This window comes from Portunus trituberculatus, chromosome 17 (genome assembly GCF_017591435.1).
Source record: "Portunus trituberculatus isolate SZX2019 chromosome 17, ASM1759143v1, whole genome shotgun sequence".
Classification (NCBI taxonomy): domain Eukaryota; kingdom Metazoa; phylum Arthropoda; class Malacostraca; order Decapoda; family Portunidae; genus Portunus; species Portunus trituberculatus.
In genome coordinates, this window is record NC_059271.1 from 7,890,522 (window position 1) to 7,917,436 (window position 26,915).

Consider the following 26,915-nt stretch of genomic DNA (forward strand, 5'->3'; position numbering starts at 1 on the left):
CGTACCACAAACCTCAACACAGCATATACTTTAACATTTTGGGACATAACCTTTAATGTATGTAATATTATGATTTTGTCTCACCCATGGATATCTACCTGTTTAAATTATATTTGCTGTGATAATGGCTTGCTCAACACAACTATTACATAATTTCTTTATGTTCACTTCTTGGCTCACCATGATGCCAACTGTACCTGCAACTATTACATTTCAAATTCCTAAATAGTTATATTATTTTCATTTTAAGGTATATGGTATAAATAAAAACCAAACTCCTAGTAACAAACTTCAATGACTTATACAACAATTTGTGAAGCAATGTTTGCCTTGCAGTGGCCTGATTCTCCAAGACCTGACGTTTGTCCATATTGGCAACAATGATCTCCTTCCTGATGGGAATGTCAACTTCTCCAAGAGATGGCAACAGTTCAACATATTATTAGATAATATGAAAAGATTTAAGAAGTGGTAAGTGTAATTTTGTATATTAAATATATAATGGGACCGATCGCGAACTGCTATGTAGGTGCCTTCAACCGCCAGATAGGTTAATTATTTCACAGCAAGTTGGTCAACTGGAACGTACTTTTCTGCACGTTTCGTAAATATTAAATGGTATAATAAAATAGTTATAATCTATCTAAGAATGTACTCGTGGCATATAAGCTAAAAAAAGTGGAAATATATATATATATATATATATATATATATATATATATATATATATATATATATATATATATATATATATATATATGTAGAGTGCTCTTCTTTACCATCTCTATTTCTGGGACAAAAAATAGAAAAGATCATTAATAGATAAAGCATAGTTTTAATGCCTTTTTCTTTCCATAAAAATCAATATGAATTATATTCATACAGAAAATCACAACAATTAATAGTCTTAAGAAATTAACAGTATAGAGGATATTGTCTGACATGCACCGAGATTGTTGTATCGAAACGTAAACAAATCTAGCGTGTTAAGAGCCATCCCCACACTCGCCACACAACGACTTCACTATGGATATTAGTGAGGATAAACTTAGAAAATGGACAGTGCCAACTCTGAAGAGAAACTTTCTGAGATCAAAAGGCATACCAAGTTCGCTTGTTGTGATTCAGTTAGGAAAATTCGGTTTCGGTAATGTTGGCCAGGTTATTTCGGCACAGACTCCATTTTTTTTTTTTTTTTTTTTTTTTTTTTTTTTTTTTTTGTAAATGCTACTCAGTGATATTTGCTCTATGCTTTTTAAGTGGAGCATTATCCTATGCAGAAACTCTGACAATTTTGTCATAAGGTATATATTTACTATTAAACTTACAAAAATTATATGATGGGACACTGGTACATCCATACTTTGCACCATTAGGAAAATATATTTGCATATTTTTATGTCATTTTCAATCAGACACAGTGAAATAACCAAACGTTTATATTATGAGGAATGTAGGCATGAATATCAATATATATATTTTTCTAATAGGGCTTCCACAAGAGCGACAGTTCAGAGCGATAGGCAGGACCAACTTGTGAATTAAACCAGCTGGCGAACAATGAAAACTACACAGATCGCGATTGGTGCCATTTGAACATATCTGAAAATTGACATTATTTTTAATCTTGTGTGAGGAAATGTCCCAAGTTAGCTGAAAATATGAGGAAAATACTCAGGCATATTAAACCAGTCAAATTAAGAGTGTTAGTGTGCTGGGCTTTGCTTGCATGGTGGAAGACCTGGTAGTATCTTGTTCCAATAGTGGACTTTGCATTATTCTTGGCAGACCATTTTCATGATGGTGAAATTTATAGATAGTAAATAGTGTGGCATCTAACAGATGAATTGACAAAAAGTAAAGTTAATTTGGTGCACTCAAATTTTAGATATAATCCAGGACAAAAAAACCTAATGCAAGACTAGTAACTGTCAGATCCCACAAGGACTATAACAAAGTTCTCTTAAAAATTTGTATGTATATCATTTCAAGAGAATAAGCATTCCAACACTTCATCTTTCCGCATGCAGATGATGTGTCAGGCTGGGTGCTAAAAGAATGTAAAGAGCAACTATTGGATCCAATTTGGGAAATGATTACAAGTTCATTAAATGAAGGGAGAGTTCCACTAGAAAGGATGAGAGCCAACATAATACCAACACTTAAAGCAGGAAAGGGAACTGAACCATCAAATTACAGACTGGTGTCTTTTACAATTCTTATGGGGAAGTTGTGTGAAATAATTATCAAAGAAAAATGGATTACATCTGGAAGGAGAACTAATTATCAAAGAAAAATGGCTTGTACATCTGGAAGGAGAACATGTTATATCGAACAGACAATTTGGGTTCAGGACAGGAAGGTCAGCTGCGTCGAACTGATTAAGTTTCTATGAAGAGTAATAGAAGGACTGGAAAGCAGAGATGGATGGGTGGACACAGTATACCTGGACATAAAAAAGGCTTTTGATAAAGTCCCTCATAGAAGACTACTTTGGAAACTAGAGAACATTGGAGGACTGCAAGGAACTGTTAAACTGGATAAGAAATTATTTGAAGGACAGAGAGATGAGAACTGTGATCAGAGATGCATACTCATCTTGGGGTAAGGTAACAAGTAGAGTGCCACAAGGTTCAGTGTTGGCCCCCATTATGTTCCAGATTTATGTAAACGACATTCACAATGGGGTAAACAGTTATATTGATGATTTATTTGCTGATGATGCAAAGGTGCTAAGAGGAGGTAGTAGACACCTACTGAAACAATAACTTACTCCCAGTGAGATCCAATAGCACTAGCTCAGGGGGTGCTGTGAACCTTCCACTAAAGCTAGTTGTGATCTCGCTGAATGTTTCCCTTTGTGTCTCACAACTCAAGGGGGCAGTCACAGCCTACCCTCTAAAGACAACTCTCCTTCTTCACACAAAACTACATGCACTTACCACACATACACCCTTCACTTCAAATCAAAATTTAAAAGAAAAATAGGACCCGAAAATAATAACGCCTTGGAGTCCCCCTCTGGGGAGAGGACTAAAAATGTCCCCAGGTCGGACACCTCTCCTGTTGAAGACCCCAAATGCCTTGACACCTCCTTCAACTTTTTCTACATTAACTTCTGCAACATTCGCAGTCTTAGATCTAATTTTCAATCTGTGGAACACCACCTCTCCTCTACTAAACCTTATCTTCTTTTCCTCACCGAAACACAGCTGTCTGAGGCAACTGACAGTAGCCCCTTCTCTTCTCTTTCCCTTCTACTTTCTCTATTCTCATTTTCACTCCAAAGCTGGATATTGCGTCTATGTGCGCAACGACTTAACTTGCTTTCATGCCCACGCTCTTGAGTCTTCCGAATTTTCCACCATCTGGCTACGACTTAACAGTCACTCTCAAACTAAATTCATCTGTGCTGTTTATCTCCCCCCCTAACTCTTCTGACTATAGTAAATTCTTCGACTACTTAACTTCTAAAGTGAAGCACATTCTGTCCCTCTACCCTTTCGCTGAGATTTTCATTCTTGGAGATTTCAATGTTCACCACTAGCTTTGGCTTTCCTCTCCCTTCACTGACCACCCTGGTGAACTAGCCTTCAACTTTGCTATCCTCCATGACCTAGAGCAACTGGTGCAACACCCTACTCGTATTCCTGACTGTCTTGGAGACACGCCCAACATTCTTGATCTCTTCTTCACCTCTAACCATTCTGCTTATGCTGTCACCCTTTCATCTCCGTTAGGCTCCTCCGATCACAATCTCATTTCTGTATCGTCCTATTTCTCCAATCCCTCTGCAGGATCCCCCAAAGTGAAGGTGCCTCTGGCATTTTGCCTCTGCCAGTTGAGGGGACCTGAGGAGGTATTATGCTGATTTTCCCTGGAATGATTATTGCTTCCGTGTCTGTTCTGAACGCATAACAGAGGTGATAGTGTCTGGCATGGAGGTGTACATTCCTCATTCTTTTTCTCAACCTAACACTTCTAAACCTGGGTTTAACTCAGCCTGTTCTCGTGCTATACATGATAGAGAGGTTGCCCACAAAAGGTACTTGAGCCTTCCATCTCCTGAATCTAATGCACTTTATATCTCTGCCCAGAATCATGCCAAGTCTGTTCTTCAACTTGCCAAACACTCTTTCATAAATAGAAAATGTCAAAATCTTTCAAACTCAAACTCCCCTCGTGACTTCTGGCATCTAGCCAAAAACATCTCAAATAACTTCACTTCTTCATCTTTCCCTCCTTTATTTCATCCTGATGGCACCACTGCCATCTCTTCTGTCTCTAAAGCTGAACTCTTCTCTCAAACCTTTGCTCACAACTGGACGATTCTGGGCTTGTCCCTCCCTCTCCTCCTCCCTCTGACTTTTTCATGTCTGCAATTAAAATTCTTCGTAATGATGTTTCCCATGCCCTTGCTGGCCTAAACCCTCAGAAGGCTTATGGACCTGATGGGGTCCCTCCTATTGTTCTCAAAAACTGTGCTTCCGTGCTTGCTCCTTGCCTGGCCAAACTCTTCCAACTTTGTCTATTGACTTCTACCTTTCCTTCCTGCTGGAAGTTTGCCTACATTCAGCCTGTTCCTAAAATGGGTGACTGTTCTAATTCCTCAAACTACCGTGCTAAAGCTTTAATCTCTTGCTTGTCTAAAGTTTTTGAATTTATCCTCAATAGGAAGATTCTCAAACATCTGTCACTTCACAATCTTCTGTCTGATCGCCAGTATGGCTTCCATCAAGGTCGCTCTACTGGTGATCTTCTGGCTTTCCTTACTGTCTCTCTTTTAGAGATTTTGGTGAAACTTTTGCTGTAGCGTTAGACATATCAATAGCTTTTGATAGAATGGCATAAAGGTATGATTTCAAAACTGCCCTCCTACGGCTTCTATCCTTCTCTCTGCAATTTTATCTCAAGTTTCCTTTCCGACCGCTCTATTGCTGCTGTGGTAGATGGCTACTATTCTTCTCTTAAACATATCAATAGTGGTGTTCCTCAGAGTTCTATCCTGTCACCCACTCTCTTTCTATTATTCATTATGACCTTCTTAACCAAACTTTTTATCCTATCCACTCCTACATCTTTCCACGTTCTTTCAGAGACGACCAACCCTTCAGGAAGTCAACAGATCACGTGGGGACGCCACGGAACGCCTGACTTCCGATCTTTCTAAGATTTCCGATTGGGGCAGAGAAAATCTAGTAGTTTTCAATGCCTCAAAAACTCAATTCCTCCATCTATCAACTCGACACAACCTTCCAGACAACTATCCCCTCTTCTTCAATGACACTCAACTGTCTCCCTCTTCCACAATGAATATCCTTGGTCTGTCCTTTGCTCATAATCTTAACTGGAAACTTCACATCTCATCTCTTGCTAAAACAGCTTCTATGAAGTTAGGTGTTTTGAGGCATCTCCGCCAGTTTTTCTCGCCCCTTCAACTGCTTATCCTGTATAAGGGCCTTATCTGTCCCTGTATGGAGTACTCTTCGCATGTTTGGGGGGGTTCCAGTCACACAGCTTTGCTTGATAGGGTGGAATCGAAAGCTCTTCGTCTCGTCAACTCCCCTCTTATCACTAACTGTTTTCAGCCTCTTTCTCACTGCCGAAATGTTGCATCCCTTTCTATCTTTTATCGCTATTTTCATGGTAACTGTTCTACTGATCTTGCTAACTGTAGGCCTCCCCTTCTCCTACGGCCTTACTGCACAAGGCTTTCTTCTTCCTCTCATCCCTATTCTGTCCAACTCTCTAATGCAAGAGTTAACCACTACTCTCAATCATTCATCCTTTTCACTGGTAAACTCTGGAACTCCCTCCCTGCATCTGTATTTCCGAATTCCTACAACTTATCTTCTTTTAAGAGGGAGGTATCGAGGCATTTGCTCCCCTAATTCTGGCTGACAGTTTTGGCACTTTTTACACTTTTTAGAGAGCCAGCACTCAAGTGGGTCTTTTTTTTTTTTTTTCTTTCTATTTTTTTGCCCTTGGCTGGCCCTCTTCCCTATGCAAAAAAAAAAAAAAAATAAAATAAATAAAAAAAAAAAATAAATAAATAAAAAAAAAAAATAAATAAATAAATAAAAAAAAACTTGAAACTCGGGAAGACTATTTGCTATTACAGGAAGATATGAACAAAATCTACAAGTTAGATAAGAGGAAATTGGAGTTTAATGCCAAGAAATGTCATGTAATGGAACTAGGAAACTCAGGAGGACTGTTTGCTATTACAGGAAGATGTAGGTAAACAAAATCTACAAGTGGAATAAGTGAAAATTGGAGTTTAATGCCAAGAAATGTCATGTAATGGAACTAGGAAACTCAGGAGTCCAGACTGTTTGCAGGAAGATATAAACAAAATCTACAAGTGGAATGAGGGAAAATTGGAGTTTAATGCCAAGAAATGTCATGTAATGGAACTAGGAAAGAGTAAGAGAATCCCAGTATGGAACTATCTGGGAGAGGAACAAATAATGAAGACTAAAGAGGAAAAAAATCTGGGAGTAATTATAGAGGAAAATCTGAACCCCAAAAAACACCTCAAGTTAAGATATTTAGATTAGCATATAAAATGTTGACTAATATAAGAGTGGCATTCCAATTCATGGACAAAGTTATGATGAAAAAAAAATTATCACAAGCATGATATGTCCAAAGCTGATAAATATGCAGCTGTGGTATGGTCTCCGAGCTCTTAAAAAAGATACAAGAAGATTAGAACGGATTCAGAAGATTGCTACAAAGATGGTGCCGGAACTAAAGGACCCAACATATGGAGAAAGGCTGAAAGAAATGGGACTGCCAACCTTACAAGATGGAAGAAAATGAAGAGACCTAATAACAATGTACAAGATAGTCAATGGCATTGAAATGATAGACCAAGGAAGACCTGATGCTGGTGACAGAAGAACAAGAGAACATGTAAAGAAGATTAGGATGAGGCAGTGTATGAGATATTGGAAAATACAGTTTTCCACATGGAAAAGTGGAATGCATTGAGTGATAAAGTTAATACAAAACATAATGTGCATAACTTTAAAACAAATTGGATAAATAGAGATATGGAGACAGGACACTATGAGCCCTGCTTGAACCCTGTACAAAACATCTAGGTAAATTCTCTCTCTCTCTCTGTGTACCGATTATAAATTAGTCACATTATGAGTGAGATACTTGTCACAGCTTCCTTGCTACTAGAGCTTGATTGAATGTGGTATTAATGCCAGAGAATGCACGACGTAAGTCCGTTGCCACATTCAATCTGTCTCTGTACTTGGTCTAGACAACACCGAGTGTGGAAGATGCAGTTTCACAAAGATACGTGCATCTGAACATAGTTAAAATATGAAGTGCCTCTTGTTAAGAGAATGATAATTATAACTAGAGAAATTCCTGCTTTTCTAAAGGGCTAGCACCCTCTTTGAAAATTACTGACACCCCTGAGGGGGGGCACTCCCAAGGTTAAGAACCATTGGTTTAGACTATGCAGGTGTTCCCTTTGTCACTCATCTAGTGAGAGTAGCCTTGCAGAGTGACAGGAGCACACAAAAATGAAAGTGATCAACTCTTGGACATCTTGCCATTGGGATCCCGTATTTCATAGATTAAACCTACTGTCTCCCCTCCAACTACATAAAAACAACAAATATTTATAGGAACTGTGAATTAATAGTAAACAGCAGCTTCTGCTTTGTTGTTCAGACTTTGATATCAAGTAATTTTATTTGAGAATGAAATTATGGTATGGCAACAAAAATATTTCTTCTGTAAACAATTTGTTAAAAAAAGGGAGCCATTCGGCAACAAAGATTCCACTGATTTTCCTCAATCTTCACATGTTTATGGCATGTATTGAACAAAATGTAAGTAGTGATAGTAGTAATAATCAAAATATTTTCTTCACAGCCCATACAATTATAAGAAGAATGAGAAAATCATCACCTTCTTGAACAACTTTGATGATTACCTTAACGAAGAAGCTTTATGGAACATCTCAGAAGAAATCAAGCCACGAGGAGGGAAGAAGAAGTGAGAGTCAGGGCCAGCCAGCCAATCTGTGCTCTGGAAGGAAAGAAAAAACAAAACTGATAAACTTATGAAAAAGTCAGATGTGAATTAATAGCATTTCTGCTTGTCAACTGAGCACCGACACTTAAATGTAAGCAAATCAGTATTGGCTAAACTACAACGCAACTTTAGCAATGTTAGACTTGGAATCTGAGGTGAGCTCCTGTCGGGGCTTGGCACCTCTCTCTCTCCAGGGTCGTGCTAGGATAGACTATTCCATTGGTAGTGGATGTAGACTACTGAAGATAATTTATTTTATAAAATGAAAGAGACGTAATTTATATGTTGGATAAATATTCAAGATCTTGGTTTAGAATTATCTGATATACTGGTACTGTATTAAGTACTCAAACCAAATGTAAAATATACACATTTTGTTTTCATTTGTAAATATGAGATTTAATTTTGTATAGCCATATTACAAAGATGGTGAATTCTCTTCAAAGTATTGTTTTTTTACTATAATATTTTACATTTATTTCCTACATTCAGGCCAATGATGCATTTATTCTTGGTTTTGATCCTGGTTGAACAGAGGCATTCACACTACAGCATGTAAGGTCTGCTAACACAACCAGGTGTTCACAAGATGCTGCAGCCCTCTTTGTACACAGCAAGCTGATGATGATGTTACCTCACATACCCAGTCCTTTTATCCAAACAATATAATAATCTACAGTGATTTGAGCCACTGGACAAATTTTACAAGTACAGCCAGAGTAACAAAGCCTCATGTTTATGTAAGACCACAACTTTAATGAACATAGAAAAGTGTAAAACTTAACTGAAACACGTAAATGACAGAATTTAAAATGATCATTTGTGTTCCAGCTGTTGATGAGCACAGGTTCAGCCACAGTCACAGCTGGTGGAGGCTGGTTAGTCTTGAATTTTGTAAAGCTGGGAAAATTCGGTATTGACAAAAGCCATTGTATGGAAACAATACATTGATAATTTGGCTTTTAGAGCCTTAACAAGTAGTAAAGATGAAACCACTATACTAATAAAGACTACATCTCCGGAATAAAAATTTTGTTGATACAATGAATGGATACATGGACACATTCCCACCAGTAGCAGACAGATTGGCACAAAGGCTGCATGTCTTCCTCATGTGTTAGCTTTGACTGACTGGTGTGGAGAGCAAACCTTAGCCTTGATCTCCACAGGATTATTTTCATGTAGCTTCTTACTCACCAATTAGACAATTCAGTCAACAACTGATGAGGACACACTAAGGGTTACTGAGATTTACTGATGTTTGGATAAAAGGGACATCACTATACTGTCCTTGTCACTAAAGTGTGGCTGATATAATGAATGCATCATTGAAGCCACACTGTCACTTTCAGTATAATGAATTATGGTGCAAAATTGTGATTCAGTAACACAACACAACACATAAATATTTTTGTAGGCAACTCTAGAGTTGGCTTCATTTCATCCCTTTATGAGGGATGAGAAATATTTGTATGCCAAAAGAATTATTATAATTATGTGTAAAAATACATGTGTATCCCAGTCCAATGTATGATGTTGTATGAGTGAAAGTAAAGCATCAGAATGGTGCTCTCTATAAAGGCCATAATGGCTAGTCTTGTGCATTGTATTAAGTATAGTTAGGTTTGAAGAACGTCATTGTGAAGCTACAAGGAGCAGCCGTGTGTGTGTGTGTGTGTGTGTGTGTGTGTGTGTGTGTGTGTGTGTGTGTGTGTGTGTGTGTGTGTGTGTGTGAAGGCTTCAATGCAGGGTGTGTACACTCCCAGCCATGTGTGCTTCATCAGTGTGTGTGCATGAGTCAGCATGGTACTGATGAGCTGCCACTAAGAATCAAACCTTTCAGTATATTAGGAAATTATTTGTACATAATTGTATAGCCTTATATTACATTATTTCTATAATCATTATTTTAGTTACAAATGTCACTTTCATTTTAGAAGTTAACAGATTGCAGAGACTTGGTTCTCGGTGAGTCACCATGTAGCAGAAGTTTCCTGTACTCCAGATGTAAACTTTAGCAAGCCAAAGAGACAGCCCAGTGGCTGCATGTTTAAGTCCAAAGATGTATTCCTGCTTGTGAGTAGATGAAGCTGTCATCTCATTGTAAATGCTCCTGAAACAGAGCAAGCTACACCAGTTGCATTTGCATAATTTTTGGAGTAGTAGTACAAGGAGCCTGACCTTGGGTTCCATTAGTGAGGGCAACCACACTAATGGGGACAAAGTGAACATTCAGTATGATTTATACTGGATTATTTCCACAAAGAATCACACCAACTGATGGTTATTCATCCCTAAGTATCTTCATTCAGTTTATATTTCAGGTTGGCAGGTCACATCATTCATGAATGCTAGACACAATTCATTTTCCCATTGCCATTACACTCCAGGTTTCATCTCGTTAATGTTTCCATCCCACACCATTTATCATTCAGTTGGACTTGTTCAACACACCACCAAAGGTATCAAGGTCACAAGGTAATCAAGGTTCTCAGTCCATCATCCATGCCAGGTGTTATCAGGGAATCTTTAGGAAGGAGACAGGTACCAAGGTTTATTTAATGTGCTGCGTGTCAACAGCCAGATGGTGATGCACCAGCTCATGCAGTGCTAGTGTGTAATTCTCTGTTATGAAGTGAGTGGTCTCAAAATTTTTTACTTATGAATTTGGTTCCTTTCAAATCTGGATGTGGATTCCAAATAAAATTCATTGTGTTGCTTGTAAAATTGGCTTCTTTGGTGGGAAATACTGTTAAATGTAGGAAGCTGCCTTGTCATAGTCAAGATTCTTCTGCAAGGCTTGCACCACACAATTCATTCACTTGTCACAACGATTCACTGGTGTCACTTTACGTGGACACATTACTGATTCAAATCACAAAAAAAATGTTCTGCAGTTTCAGTTGACTTATGTTGTCTTTCTGTGATGAGGTGAGCTTAATCCTGGAAAACCAGGTCTGTTTACCATGAGCTTGTAAACTCATTATGAAATATTACAGCTTAAGTGGAAACTATATGTGTAAAACTTTCCTCATCTTCAAATAATTTTTCAAGATGTATTCTTAGTATTCTTACCTGCTTTGTCAGGGATAGTAAAGACAATGAAAACGAACAAAATACATCAAATTAACGAAAGAAAGTGAATACTTGCTTCATATGCTATTTCATTGCCTGGGTTGTAGGTTAAAGTAGCTCATACCCACCACCCACCCAATACAGCAGTAACTTAGCAATATACCTGGTTAGAAATGAACAGGCTATGCAGGACACTGTAATACTGTGTAGCAACCAGTACAATGAAACACCTCCGAGCCCCATTTGTTTACACAGGTGTGGCACAGCAGTATTTCTAAACTAGTGAAGTGTTTGTAAAGGAATAAGTGTGTAATATCCTGGTAACACAAAACATTTAGTAGATTATTATTTTTTTTATTTATTTTTTTTTTATTTATTTATTTTATTTTATTTTTTTTTTTTCTCTCCAAAACTGCACTGTGAGGAACTACACCAGACATCGAATGCTGGAAGCAGTTACCACACAACGCATCACATTTAACATTGTGGTTTTATGCACCTCATTTTGTACGTATCATGTGTATAAAGATTATTTTTCCATGCTGCATGATATGTACAGCCCCTACAATGGTTCTGTAGTATTAAGATGGTGCCACAAGGTCTCACACACCCTGTGCATATGTTGCTGTGCTTATCAATACGTGCCTCAGCAAGGATGGACAGGGTGGTGGTCCTGAGGTGCAATGGAGGCATCAGTGTCTCGACTTGAACTTCGGTGTTCCTGAGGTGCAACAGCTGATGTGGATGAAGCTCCTCTGAGGAGTGTAAAGGAGGAATCAGAGGCTGTCAGAACACAGCCCCTTATTCTAGTCATTTTAGTAAGTCATTGCACATTAAGATATTATTTAACTTTGGACTGTTTTCAAAATGTAGTAGTTATTATTTAATCCTGCATAATGAGTTGCTATAAGTTAATGGTTTGTATTGTCAAGCAATTTTATACATTAAAGGAAATTTATAAGCCTGTATTTTGTTTTAGTTTCCTGCATCTGGTGGCATGTAAGAAAGAATGGTAACATAAAATCAACGAACTCTGACACACCTGGAATTAAACAGGCACAAGTATAGCGGTACAATCAAGTAACGTGTGTGATGGTCCGAGACACGCAAGACTGGAGGAGGAGATTGAATAGACTGTCAGCTCACCACTAAGGTGCAATATTCTAATGTTGGGATCAATCTGTTTCCAGATCATAGTACTATAATGCAAGGATGGGCTACAACAAGCCATGGTAAAGTCTGACTAATGCCACGGGAATAAGCATGCTGCCACTGCCATAGCCACTGCTATCACATGCAGTGATGTGAGTTTAGGGTGACCTGCAGCTGCTGCCGCTGCTGCCACCATACACGCTGATGCAAATTCAGTGAGAAGGGTGAGGTGCAGTCACCACTACCCTGCTGCCGCCATGCACAGTGATTTCATCAGTGAGCGTAAACAATGGCTCTGTGTTTTCTTGCGTGTTACTGTACTGTGCCAATTTCCACTAACTACCTTTCCTTTTAATGTTCAATGAACTTCTGTATATTCATCAAATGGTGAACGTACTAAGCTCATAAAGATGTATAAGAGGGGATATGACAGAGTTATTCAAAATGTTCTCAGATACAAACTACATAGATGTGAGATCTTTCTTTACCTTAGAGGAGGGAAGTAGGACTAGAAATCATGGCAGGAAGATTAGAAAGCAAGGCAGCAGGTTAGATATAAGAAAATATTTCTTTAGTCATAGGGTGGTAGACTTCTGGAATGCATTGCCAGAGAGGGTTGTAAATAGCACTAGTTTGACAATGTTTAAAAACAGATTAGATAAGCACTTAAATTTATTAGATTTATAATTATGTATAGCGCTGCATGATAGTTTTTATAAGAAATTTACTATAGTTAAACAAGACATGATCCCCATGTATGGGGATCACAGATTGTAGAGGAATTCGCTGCAGGACTTAGCCCTGTTAATGGGCCAAATATTTAGAATTAGTATATAATGTATTGTGTACTTGTAAGTGTATCTTTAAGTACTGATAAAGAGGTCGCTGTGAGACTGATACAGGATAACCCAGATGGGCCCTGGTGGCCCTTTGTTATCCTATTATTTATGTTATGTTATGTTATGTTAAAGTGTGAGGAACAAATGTATAATGAATGAGTAGCACATGTTGGTCATACAAGCCAAACTGTCTCCCTATATATATATATATATATATATATATATATATATATATATATATATATATATATATATATATATATATATATATATATATATATATATATACACACATGCACACACACATGCACACACACACCGCGTAGCGTAGTGGTTAGCACACTCAACTCACAATCGAGAGCGTCCGGGTTCGAGTCCTGGAAAGCAGCGAGGCAAATGGGCAAGCCTCTTAATGTGTAGCCCCTGTTTACCTAGCAGTAAATAGGTACAGGATGTAACTCGAGGGGTTGTGGCCTCGCTTTCCCGGTGTGTGGAGTGTGTTGTGGTCTCAGTCCTACCCGAAGATCGGTCTATGAGCTCTGAGCTCGCTCCGTAATGGGGAAGACTGGCTGGGTAACCAGCAGGCCACCGTGGTGAATTACACCGCGTAGTGTAGTGGTTAGCACGCTCGACTCACAACCGAGGGGGTCCGGGCGAGGCAAATGGGCAAGCCTCTTAATGTGTGGCCCCTGTTCACCTAGCAGTAAATAGGTACGGGATGTAACTCGAGGGGTTGTGGCCTCGCTTTCCCGGTGTGTGGAGTGTGTTATGTGGTCTCAGTCCTACCCGAAGATCGGTCTATAAGCTCTGAGCTCGCTCCGTAATGGGGAAGACTGGCTGGGTGACTGGTGAATTACACATACACACACACACAGGTATGTGACAAGGGAAAGAATGAAAGCTGATGATGACAATGTTGGTGAGGGAGAAAGAGAATTTGAAGGCTTTGATACGGCACAAACTTCACTATTTGATAGAGTCTTGACTATCGAACGTAAATTAGATAAATTGATAAAGGAGAGTATGGGAATGAAAGAGAATGAAAAACAGGATAAAGAGCTCCAGAAATTGAAAGAAAGGATAAAAAGAGTGGAAGAAAACGAAACTAGGCTAAGAACTGAAAATGAAAAATTAAAAGTCCAAATAGCAAACTATAAGAAATTGATGGAAGAAGGACTCGGTAAAGCCGAGAAAGAAAAAGAGAAGCTAAAAGATCTAGTTAACAAAGAAGAAGAAAGAGTACAAGATGTGATTAAAAAAGAAGTACAAGCATGGAGAATCCAAGATAAGAAAGACAAGGAATCATTTCAAGAAGTATTTCAAGAACAGTTAAAAGAAAGAGATGAAAATATGACAAGCAAAATGATAGGAGTCCTCAAGAAAAAGAAAATTTAGTAAGAGAAATTGCGGAAAAAAGAAGTGTAATTATTTTTGGACTGAAAGAAAAAATGTTAAATATAGACCAAGAAGGGAAAAAGACGAAATGAAATCAGTAAAAGACCTACTAAAACATCTGAATGACGAGGATAGACAGAACTTAGAAGAGGAAGTAGAAGAAATCCATAGAATGGGACCATATCAAGAAGGAACAGTGAGACCAATTAAGATATTACTAAAATCACAAGCAGCAGCAGAAGTACTATATAGAAAAACGAAACTCAGAGAAACAGAAGGTTGCAAAGATATATATATATATATATATATATATATATATATATATATATATATATATATATATATATATATATATATATATATATATAAAAAAATAGAAACGAGGAGGAAAGGAAGAGACACAATGAACTGGTGGCAGAAGCAAGAGAAAAAAATAATGAAAGGTCAGAGGAGGAGAAGAAGGCATTTTTTTGGAGAATTATAGGAGACAGGATAAGGAAATGGTATATAAAAGAGAAAGAAGAGAAAAGAATGGAGCAAGTTTAACTAAAAATGATAAGAACAAGAGATTAAAAATGATGTATACAAACATAGATGAGATTTTATCTAGTAAATTAGAATTAAGAGATTACATAAAGAAAGAAGAACCAGATATTGTATGCCTGGTGGAAACAAAGTTAAATGAGGCAATAAAATAGACATAGATAAAAGGTATAATATATGGAGGAGAGACAGAGTGGGTAAAGGAGGAGGAGGAGTCATGATGATGTTAAGGAAGGAGATAGTGGTAAATCAAGTGGAGTTTGGGGAAGGAAAATCAGAAATACTGTATGTTAAGATGCATATTAACAAAAGGAGTTATCAATCATTGGAACATATGTGCCACCAAAACAAACTCATGGACTAACCAAGAATATAGAGACATGATAGATGACACAATAAGGAGTCTTACAAGAATCATTAAGGAAAGGAGAAAAGTGATATTGGTAGGAGATTTCAACTGTAAGGAGGTAGACTGGGAAAATTATGAAAGTGGTATGGGGGAAGATGCCTGGGAGATAGATTCCTGAACCTAATGATAGATAATTTGATGGTCCAAAGAGTAAAGGAAAACACAAGATTCAGAGGAAACGATGAGCCGGCAAGATTAGACCTAGTTTTTACAAGGGATATACCAATTAACAATGATATAAGATACAAGTGCCCATTGGGAAAGAGTGACCATGTAATATTAGAGATGGATATAGAAGAAGGAAAGGAAGATAGAGATGAATCATACAAAGGAGACCGATTAAATTACAGAAAGGCTGATGTTGAGAATCTCAAGAACTATTTTAAAAACGTAAACTGGGAGGAGATGGAAAACTCATTAACGGTTCAAGAGAAATATAACTTATTTTTGGAAATATACAAAACTGGGGTCAGGGAATATGTTCCGAAATATAGACCTAAAGAAGAAGGAAAGAAAGATTGGTTTAATGCAAGATGTGCTAGGGCAAAGGAGAAACGAGATGGAGCATGGAAAAGGTGGAGAAGAAACAAAAATCCAGAAAATAAGGAAAACTTCAAAACAGCAAGAAATGAATATACTAAGGTGAGAAAGGAAGAAGAAAAGAACTATGAAAAGGACATTGTCAAAAAATGTAAGGAACAACCAAAATTGTTCTACAGATTCATAAATGGAAAAATAAGACAAAAAGAAACAATAGAAAGGTTAAAAGGAGAGAATATGATGGTGGAAGACCCAAAAAGTATGGCAGAACTGTTAAATAGTAAATTTCAGGAGGTCTTTACTAAGGAATCCAAATTTGAAAGACCACAGGGTAATAGAGAAACTGTCTATATGAAAGAGATTAAAGAACCAAGCTTGAAATAAAAAAGTTGATGACGGAATTGGATGAGGAAAAGTCAATGGGACCGGATGAAGTCTCAGGCAGAATACTGAAAGAATGTAGGGAAGAACTAGCAAGTCCAATATACAACATCATAAAATGCTCAATAGAAAATGGAACAGTGCCAGTGAAGTGGAAAAGAGCTGAGGTGGTTCCCATATATAAGAGCGGAAGGTAGGAAGAACCTTTAAATTACAGATCGGTATCACTAACTAGTGTAATATGCAAGATGTGTGAAAAAGTAATAAAGAAGCAATGGATTGAGTTTCTTGAAGACAACAAAATATTATCAAATAGCCAATTTGGTTTTAGAAAAGGTCGGTCATGTGTGACAAATTTATTGAGTTTCTACTCTAGAATAGTTGATAAAGTACAAGAGAGAGAGGGATGGGTTGACTGTATTTATTTAGATCTAAAAAAGGCTTTTGATAAAGTGCCACATGAAAGATTACTATGGAAGTTAGAGGAGAAGGGTGGCTTAAAAGGAAGCACATTGAGATGGATGAAGAATTACTTAAGGGGAGAGAAATAAGGACGATAGTTAAAGATATGAAGTCCAAGTGGAGAACAGTAGACAGCGGAGTGCCACAGGGTCAGTATTGGCACCAATACTTTTCTCGTATATATAAATGACATGCCAGAGGAGTGAACAGCTACATAAATCTGTTTGCAGACGATGCAAAACTGTGCAGAGTCATTAAACAAAAGAGGATTGTGAAATACTACAGGAAGACTTAAACAAGATCTGGAAATGGAGCAAAAATGGGAGATGGAATTCAATGTGGACAAAAGCCATGTCATGGAAATGGGAAAAAGTGAAAGACGACCAGTGGGAATCTATAAGATGGGAGATGGAGTAGAACTAGAAAAAGTAAAAAGGAAAAGGACTTGGGAGTGACAATGGAAGAAAATAATCAACCGGTAAGCCATATTGATAGAATTTTCAGAGAGACGTATAATTTGCTAAGGAATATTGGAGTAGCATTTCACTATATGGACAAGGAAATGATGAAGAAATTGATAAGTACTAAAATAAGACCTAGATTGGAATATGCAGGAGTTGTGTGGACTCCCCATAAAAGAAACACATAAGAAAATTAGAGACTACAAAAATGGCTACAAGAATGGTTCCAGAATTTAAAGGGATGGCATATGAGGAGAGACTAAAGGCAATGGATCTACCAACCTTGGAGCAGAGAAGAGAGAGGGATCTGATACAAGTTTATAAATTGATTAACGGAATGGATGAAGTGGATAATGAGAAACTGATCCTGAGAGAAGAATATGACTTTAGAAGCACAAGATCGCATAGTAAGAAACTAAGGAAGGGACGATGTCTGAGAGATGTTAAAAAATTTAGTTTCCTGCAAAGATGTGTTGAGACTTGGAACAGTTTGAGTGAGGAAGTGGTGTCAGCAAAGAGTGTACATAGTTTTAAAAAAATTGGATAAGTGTAGATATGGAGACGGGACCACACGAGCATAAAGCCCAGGCCCTGTAAAACTACAACTAGGTAAATACAACTAGGTAAATACACACACACGAGACACGGTAGAGGAAGGACGCACTGGCACTGTTCCGACAAGCAGCTGATCTTCACTACATACCGGTTGTACAGTTTTTACAGTGGCCTGGGCAGGTAGTGTGGTCTCATTTTTCTTCATGTAATCAATTATTAAGGAATGATGAGCAAAAAAGAGATACCATCAAAATGCAGACGTGAGAGTGGAGAAGGTAGGAAAGCTGATGATGACTATACTGATGTGGGTGAGCGTGTATTCGAAGGTTTCGATACAACGACTACTTCACTACTAAAAAGAGTGTCAAATATTGAATATAAAGTAGATAAACTGATAAAGGAGAAGATGGAAATGAAAGAGAATGAAGAACAGGATAAAGAGTTTATAAAACTAAGAGAAAGGATAAAAAAAGTGGAAGAAAATGAAGCTAGGCTAAGAGCGGAAAACGAAGAACTAAAAAAGGAAGTAGCTAACTACAAAAAGCAGATGGAAGGAGGACTCGGTAAAGCCGAGAAAGAAAAAGAGAAGCTGAAAGATCTAGTAAACAAGGAAGAGGAAAGAGTACAGAACGTGATTAAAAAAGAAGTACAAGCATGGAGAGTCCAAGATAAGAAAGATAAGGCTGATTTTCAGGAGGTGATTCAAGAACAACTTAAAGAAAATATGACAAGCAAAATGATAGGACTCCTCAAGACAAAAGAAAATTTAGTTAGAGAAATTGCAGAAAAAAAGAAGTGTAGTCGTATTTGGAATAAAAGAAAAAAATATAAAATATAGACCAAAAAGAGAAAAAGAAGAAATGAAATCAGTCAAAGACCTACTGAAGAATTTAAACGACGAAGATAGGCAGAACTTGGAAGAGAAAGTAGAAGAAATAAACAGAATGGGACCATATCAAGAAGGAACGAGACCAATTAAGATACTACTGAAATCACAAGCAGCAACAGAAGAAATATTATATAGAACAACAAAACTTAGAGAAACAGAAGGTTGCAAGGGTATATATATATATATATATATATATATATATATATATATATATATATATATATATATATATATATATATATAAAGAAAAATCGAAATGAGGAAGAAAGGAAGAGATACAATGAACTGGCAGCAGCGGTAAGGGAAAAGAATAATGAAAGGTCAAAAGAGGAGAAGAAGGCATTTTTTTGGAGAATTCTAGGAGACAGGATAAGGAAATGGTATATAAACGAGAAGGAAGAGAAAAAAGTGGAGCAAGTTTAACTAAAAATAATAAAGGCAAAAGACTAAAAATGATGTATACGAACATAGACGGGGTTTTATCAAGTAAATTAGAATTAAGGAAAGAAAACCCAGATATTGTATGCCTGGCTGAAACAAAACTAAATAAGGCAATCAAAATAGAGTTGGACAATAGGTATAATGTATGGAGAAGAGACAGAGTGGGTAAAGGAGGAGGAGGAGTCATGATTATGTTAAGGAAAGAGATAGTGATAAATGAAATGGAATGTGGGGAAGGAAAAGCAGAAGTATTGTATATTAAGATGCATATTAATAAAAAAGAGATAACAATCATTGTAACATATGTGCCACCAAAAACAAATTCATGGACCAATCAAGAATATAAAGACATGATAGATGACACAATAAGGAGTCTAATGAGAATCGTTAAAGAAAGGAAAAAAGTGATATTAGTAGGAGATTTCAACTGTAAAGAAGTGAACTGGGAAAATTATGAAAGTGGTATGGGGAAGAAGCCTGGGAGAAAGATTCTTGAACCTAATGATAGACAATATGATGGACCAGAGAGTAAAGGAATGCACAAGATTCAGAGGAAACGACGAGCCGGCGAGATTGGACCTAGTTTTACAAGGGTATACAAATGAATGATGATATAAGATATAAGTGCCCATTGGGAAAGAGTGACCATGCAATATTAGAAATAGATATAGAAGAGGAAAAGGAAGATAGAGACGATTCATACAAAGGAGACCGATTAAATTACAGAAAGGCTGATATTGAGAATCTCAAGAACTATTTTAAAAATGTAGACTGGGAGGAGATGGAAAACTCAGAGACAATGCAAGACAAATATAACTTATTTTTGGAAATATACAAAACAGGAGTCAGGGAATATGTCCCAAAATATAGACCTAAAGAAGGAAAGAAAGATTGGTTTAATGCAAGGTGTGCCAAGGCAAAGGAGAAAAGAGATGGAGCATGGAAAAGGTGGAGGAGAAATAGGAATCCAGCAAATAAGGAAAACTTCAAAGCAGCAAGAAATGAATATGTTAAGGTGAGGAAGGAAGAGTAAAAGAACTTCGAAAAAGACAGTCGAAAAATGTAAGGAGGAACCAAAAATGTTCTATAGATTCATAAATGGAAAAATTAGGCAAAAACAAACAATAGAAAGGTTAAAAGGAGAGAACGGGATGGTGGAAGACCCAAAAAGTATGGCAGAACTATTAAATAAAAAATTCCAGGAGGTCTTTATTAAGGAATCCAAATTCGAGAGGCCACAGAGTAATAGAGAGACAATCTATATGAAAGAGTTTAAAGTAACCAAGCTTGAAATAAAAGAGTTAATGAAGGAACTGGATGAAGAGAAGGCAATGGGACCAGATGAAGTCTCAGGCAGAATACTGAAAGAATGTAGGGAAGAACTAGCAAGTCCTATATACAACATCATAAAATGCTCAATAGAAAATGGAACAGTGCCAGTAGAATGGAAAAGAGCTGAGGTGGTTCCCATATATAAGAGCGGAAGGAAGGAAGAACCTTTAAATTACAGACCGGTATCACTAACTAGTGTAATATGCAAGATGTGTGAAAGAATAATAAAGAAACAATGGATCGAGTTCCTTGAAGACAACAAATTAATATCAAATAGCCAATTTGGTTTTAGAAAAGGACAGTCTTGTGTAACTAATTTATTGAGTTTCTATTCTAGAATAGTTGATAGAGTACAAGAGAGAAAGGGATGGGTTGACTGCATTTATTTGGATTTAAAAAAAGGCGTTTGACAAAGTGCCACATGCAAGATTACTGTGGAAGTTAGAGGAGAAGGGTGGCATAAAAGGAAGCACATTGAGATGGATAGAAAATTATTTGAGGAGGAGAGAAATAAGGACGGTAGTTAAAGATATGAAGCCAAAGTGGAGAGCAGTAGAAAGCGGAGTGCCACAGGGGTCAGTATTGGCACCAATACTTTTCCTCATTTATATGAATGACATGCCAGAAGGAGTGAACAGCTACATAAATTTGTTTGCGGACGATACGAAACTGTGCAGAGTTATAAAGCAAAAGGAGGATTGTGAAATACTGCAAGAAGACCTAAATAAGATCTGGGAATGGAGTAAGAAGTGGGAAATGGAATTCAATGTGAACAAAAGCCATGTCATGGAAATGGGAAAGAGTGAAAGACGACCTGTGGGAATCTATAAGATGGGAGATAGAGTAGAACTGGAGAAAGTAAAAAAGGAAAAAGACTTAGGAGTGACGATGGAAGAAAACAATCAACCAGTAAGCCATATTGATAGAATTTTTAGAGAAACATATAATTTGCTAAGGAATATTGGAGTAGCATTTCACTACATGGACAAAGAAATGATGAAGAAATTGATAAGTACTATAATAAGACCCAGATTGAAATATGCAGTAGTGTGGACCCCTCATAAAAAGAAACACATAAGAAAATTGGAGAGGCTACAAAAAATAACTACAAGAATTTGAAGGGATGACATATGAGGAGAGATTAAAGGCTATGGATCTACCAACCCTGGAACAAAGAAGGGAGAGAGGAGACCTGATACAAGTTTATAAATTGATCAACGGAATGGACCAAGTGGATAATGAGAAACTGATCCTGAGAGAAGAATATGACATCCAAAGCACAAGATCGCATAGTAAAAAGCTGAGAAAAGGAAGATGTCTGAGAGATATTAAAAAATATAGTTTCCCGCAGAGATGTATTGAGACGTGGAACAGTTTAGATGAAGAAGTAGTGTCTGCAACGAGTGTGCACACTTTTAAAGTAAGATTGGATAAGTGTAGATATGGAGACGGGGCCACACGAGCATAAAGCCCAGGCCCTGTGAAACTACAACTAGGTAAATACAACTAGGTAAATAAACACACACACACACACACACACACACACACACACACACACACACACACACACGACAAAGATTGCGAACTACTCCAGGAAGACTTGGACAGAATATGGAAATGGAGCTGTACATGGCAAATGGAGTTCAACACGACAAAATGCAAGAAAATAGAGTTTGGCAAGAGTGAAAGAAGAATCAGGAGTATGTACAAGATAGGAAATGAAGACATAAAACCAGTCATGAAGAAAAGACCTTGGGGTGACAATTACCAATGACCTATCGCCAGAGAGACATATAAACAAAATAATTGGAGAAGTATTGAACTTATTGAGGAACATAAGAGTGGCGTTCAGATATTTAGATGAAGAAATGATGAAGAAAATAATTACTGCAATGATAAGACCGAGGCTTGAATATGCAACAATACAGTGGGCTCCGAACTTAAAGAAACACATAAGGAAACTAGAGAAAGTACAGAGGGCTGCAACAAAATGGTGCCTGACTTAAGAGATTTGACTTATGAAGACAGACTGAAAAGAATGCAACTTCCGACCCTGGAAAACAGAAGAGAAAGGGAGACCTGATAGCAATATACAGAGTGATGATTGGCATGGAAAAATGGATAGGGAAGATCTGTGTATGTGGAATGAAAGAATGTCGAGAGGGCATGGGAAAAACTAAAATGGCCACTTATAGGAGAGATGTGAAAAAATATAGCTTCCCTCATAGAAGGGTGGAAGCATGGAATAGTTTAGACGTGGAAGTGGTCAACGCAAGGAATATTCATGATTTTAAGAAAAAGCTGGACATTAATAGATATGGAGACGGGACAACACGAGCATAGCTCTTTTCCCGTATGTTACAATTAGGTAAATACAATTAGGTAAATACACACTCTGTCAACTCTCGATTAACACAAAGAGTTACATTCCTCGAGACGTTGCACTATTCAAAATCCCCTTATTCAAACATTATTTTCCCATAGATAACAATGGCAATTGGGGAGGTTACATTCCTGGCCACTGGGAAAGTCTGCCTATTTTGGGGATTTTGTTACTCATCTCTTAAAAATATCATTAATACATCACTAGGTCACAGAAACAATAAAAACACACACTCACCTGTTCATCTTTCTTCTCCAGGAAATTGGAAAATTATCAATCCAACATGGTTTTTCAAGTTTATATGCCAGGAATATTATCCCATATTCATACATTTATTATTAATGAATTTAAAGAAATAAACTAAGAGTATAATTTGGTGGTGGTTGGTTGCAGTGTTTGTTGACCATCACATCAGGCTGTGAGCCATGCAGTCCAGACCATACAGCCTCACTGTTCCACCATGGGCAACATGGAACATTTAACAAAGAGAATCAGCCCTAATACTTCTGTATAGTGTGATTTATTGATAGACTTGGTGAGTCGGGAAAAGTGCGTCTAAATAAAAGCACAGATGGTCATATAGTGGCCTTAACATGGGAGAGAATCACCACCTCCTTCAAATGTGCAGGTTATGGGAAGAGAGCAGTCCACCAGCTATCTACATAAATGGGTACTTGTCAAGTGATAAAGACATACAACTGATCATATGCTACGTAGAATTCAGATAGAAAACTTGGGAGATGGAGATGCGATGATTGAGGCTGGCAGCGACAATGTTGTTGTTGTTCCTTAGACCTGCTGTTCACTAAGGCTTTGTTATTATCAACACGTTACTAACTACATTCATGGACTCTATCCCTGGATTTGGTTCCAATCACAATTTTTGTAAAATATGCTATTTGAATGATAACCTATATATTTCTGTTTCTAAAGTCAATTAGTTCACAATAAACTAATAATAATAGGTATTTAGGCAAAAATTTGGCTAAAATAACGATGAAGACATGGGTCTTGCTTCAACTTCACAGCAAAGGGGTAAATCCTGCCTGATCATTGCCTTCCTGAGCTGCGAGAAGGTAGTGTTAGCTCTTAAGAATACTGTACCGATTTTTCCAAGATGGTATCCTTTAACTGACGAAGGAAGAAAGTATTGTTTAAGAATCAGCTGAGAGTGTCTCAGTGTAGTATGTAGCCTACTGTACATACTGTTATGTTAGGCACGTATGTGTGCATGACTTCCTCACACACAGGGTTTGTGTACTGCTACTACTGCAATGTCGTCATCGAGCGACTGGTAACAATCAGTAGAGAAAGATACATTGGGTAGCACCTGTGGAGTTTAATTCCTGATGCAAGTGAATAGAACAGCAGTGAGTCCAATACTTGTCTTTGGTCAAAATTATCACTCTTCTCACTAACTCACTGTTCTTACAAACTGGTCTTCTTACTGTTCTTCTTCGTACTTCTTCTTACTACTTACTGACTGACTGACTGTTACTTCATCCTTGTGTTGGCTCAGCATCTACCTGATTCTTACCTGGTTGGGCTTCCATGGAGAGAATCCCACAATGGCTAACCAGCCAGTGCAAAAAAAAAAAAAAAAAAAAAAAAAAAGGTTGGGGGGGGATGAAGACAATTAACTGGATAGTGCACTATAAGCTCATATATATATATATATATATATATATATATATATATATATATATATATATATATATATATATATATATAATATCAACAAAGAGAATATGATGACTGTTAGTGACTTTCACTATCATGAAGTAGTTCATCACCTAATGAGTTACGTAGCGCCCTTTTAAATGTAATGAGGTCATCTGTTTCAGCTAACTCACCAGGGAGAGCATTCAAGTTCCTGTCCACTCTACCTGAGAGAGAGAGAGAGAGAGAGAGAGAGAGAGAGAGAGAGAGAGAGAGAGAGAGAGAGAGAGAGAGAGAGAGAGAGAGAGAGAGAGAGAGAGAGAGAGAGAGAGAGAGAAACTGTTTGGTCTCACAGGATGCACAGGGAACACATATCTTAAACTTAGGACCTCTCAACATCTCTCTCAGAGGGGCCATGGTAAAAATATTGGTAGGAACAACACCACACATTCCATGAAAGATATTGCAGCAGTTGACTAAATCAGCACGAAGCAATTTTCCTTTATAAAAGAATACAAGTCTAAAGTTTTGAGTCACTGATTGTAAGACATGTTACTAAGACCTGTAACTTGCTTAGCCCAATGTCGCTGAACTGATTCCAAAAATGTCAAGTCCATCATGTAAACTGTATTCCAAACTCGGGGCCCAAACTCGAGTAGTAGTTGAATATAAGTGATAAATACGGCTTAACCATGAAGGAAGGAGACCTTTTACCGTATATAATAAATAGGGCCACAGATTATAGATCTGATAAGACCAATTACAAAACTTATACACTTGGTCTTATCTGCATTAATCTTTAGATCCCAGGATTCAGCAACAGCAATTAAAGAATTAATATCTCTTTGAACTGTGCTAGTCTTGCAATATAGTGGAAAGATTACAAGGCCATATAAAGAAATATAGTTTAAGGTCATCAGCAAATAGTTTAAAGTTAAATGTTAAAGAAACCCCGATGTGGTTTATGTAGAAAACAAAGAGAACAAGACTGAATAGAGCCTTGAGTTACCCCACTAATTGGAAATCAACTAACTTGCCCACCCACAACTACATCCGTTGATCTGTGAGATAGAAAAGTCTGTCCACAACTATCTGCATTGATCTAAGAGAAATAAAAGTCCATCCAAGAAAGAATGTTATCATCAATACCTGTACTATTATAAAGTTTAGTAAGAAGAATCTGGTGGCGTGTCAAAAGCCTTGGAAAAGTCAGAGTATGAGATCAACCTTATATTCCTCATCTATCCAGTTATGTCACTACACCATAGCTCAACAAAAACTGATCCTCCACAGATTTTCCACATTAGTATCAAATTTGATTCTAAATATTCATATAATTTTACCACAATGAGCTTATATTAAGGGGATCACTTCTTTTGCTTTTTTTTTTTTATATTTGGACTATACAGTACAGGCAACCCCCGCTTAATGAAGGTTCACACGACAAAATTTTGCTACAATGAAGGTTTCATTTTACTACCATCTGCTCGTTTAAAGAAACAAGAAACTCGCTTTAATGAAGTTTTATCCAGGTAATTTTTTCCAAGTTTGAAAGCACCGCCGTATCACGCAAGCCGACAGGCTTTTGAATACACCAGCGCCTCTGGTGGACAACACTCGCACCACTTACTCCCCCTGTTCAAAACAATAGCAGCGTTGGCAGCAGCTTGCCTTCCCTCGCTCAACTTACCACCAAAACGCTCTGTAATGTCGCCTAGCGTTGCTAAGAAGACCAGGAAGTCTCTTACTCTCGAAGTGAAGCTGGATATTATTCACAGACACAAGAGAGGCAAGAAAACTAATAGCATTGCTCACCACCATCTTGACTCCATCTACTGTCTCTACTATTTTCAAGTCAGCAGACTCTATTAAGAAAGCTGGTGAGACCGTATCTTACTTGCAAGCTAAAAGAACCACCTGAACTCGTAACTCTACAATGGATAAAATGGAAAGCCTTGTGGAAATGTGGTACATAAGTTTTGTACGTGATATAATGATCCTCCCATTGTTTACATTCCACAGGTTGCCGGTTAGTGTCTTTCCTGCTCCACTCTCCCTCCTTTCATAATTTTAAGATCATCAACATTATAAAGTTATGTACATACATACATTAGTGTACATTATAGTGATTTAAATTAAACTGCCTAAATGTTTAATTTCATAATTTTTACTTTCATTAAACCTTTCACTGTACTATGATGCACTCTTGCTTTGTTTACTCTCAATGGAAGTTCAAGTCAGGGGCTAAACTTGTTATAATCGGTTTGCTTAATGAAGTTTCGCTTAACGAAGTTTTTTTTAGGAACGTAACCCCTTCGTTAACCAGGGATTGCCT

General features: G+C 37.4%; 1 protein-coding gene and 1 long non-coding RNA gene across 18 annotated transcripts in view; one reads left to right on the forward strand and one right to left on the reverse strand.

Moving 5' to 3' along the window:
- LOC123505163 (rap guanine nucleotide exchange factor 1-like) overlaps window positions 1-12,105 on the forward strand; it is a 163,260-nt gene extending 151,155 nt beyond the window's left edge. For all 17 annotated transcript variants that reach the window (XM_045256318.1, XM_045256322.1, XM_045256323.1 and 14 more), the window contains 2 exons: window positions 337-471; window positions 7,903-12,105. In XM_045256318.1, the coding sequence (XP_045112253.1) occupies window positions 337-471; window positions 7,903-8,029 (262 nt within the window). In that variant the 3' untranslated portion in view covers window positions 8,030-12,105. The remainder of the gene's footprint in view (window positions 1-336; window positions 472-7,902) is intronic.
- Window positions 1-26,915, reverse strand: part of LOC123505165 — a 39,921-nt gene that overhangs the window by 7,549 nt on the left and 5,457 nt on the right. Inside the window, exon 2 of the long non-coding RNA XR_006675087.1 lies at window positions 7,964-8,058. This is a non-coding gene — a long non-coding RNA (uncharacterized LOC123505165). The remainder of the gene's footprint in view (window positions 1-7,963; window positions 8,059-26,915) is intronic.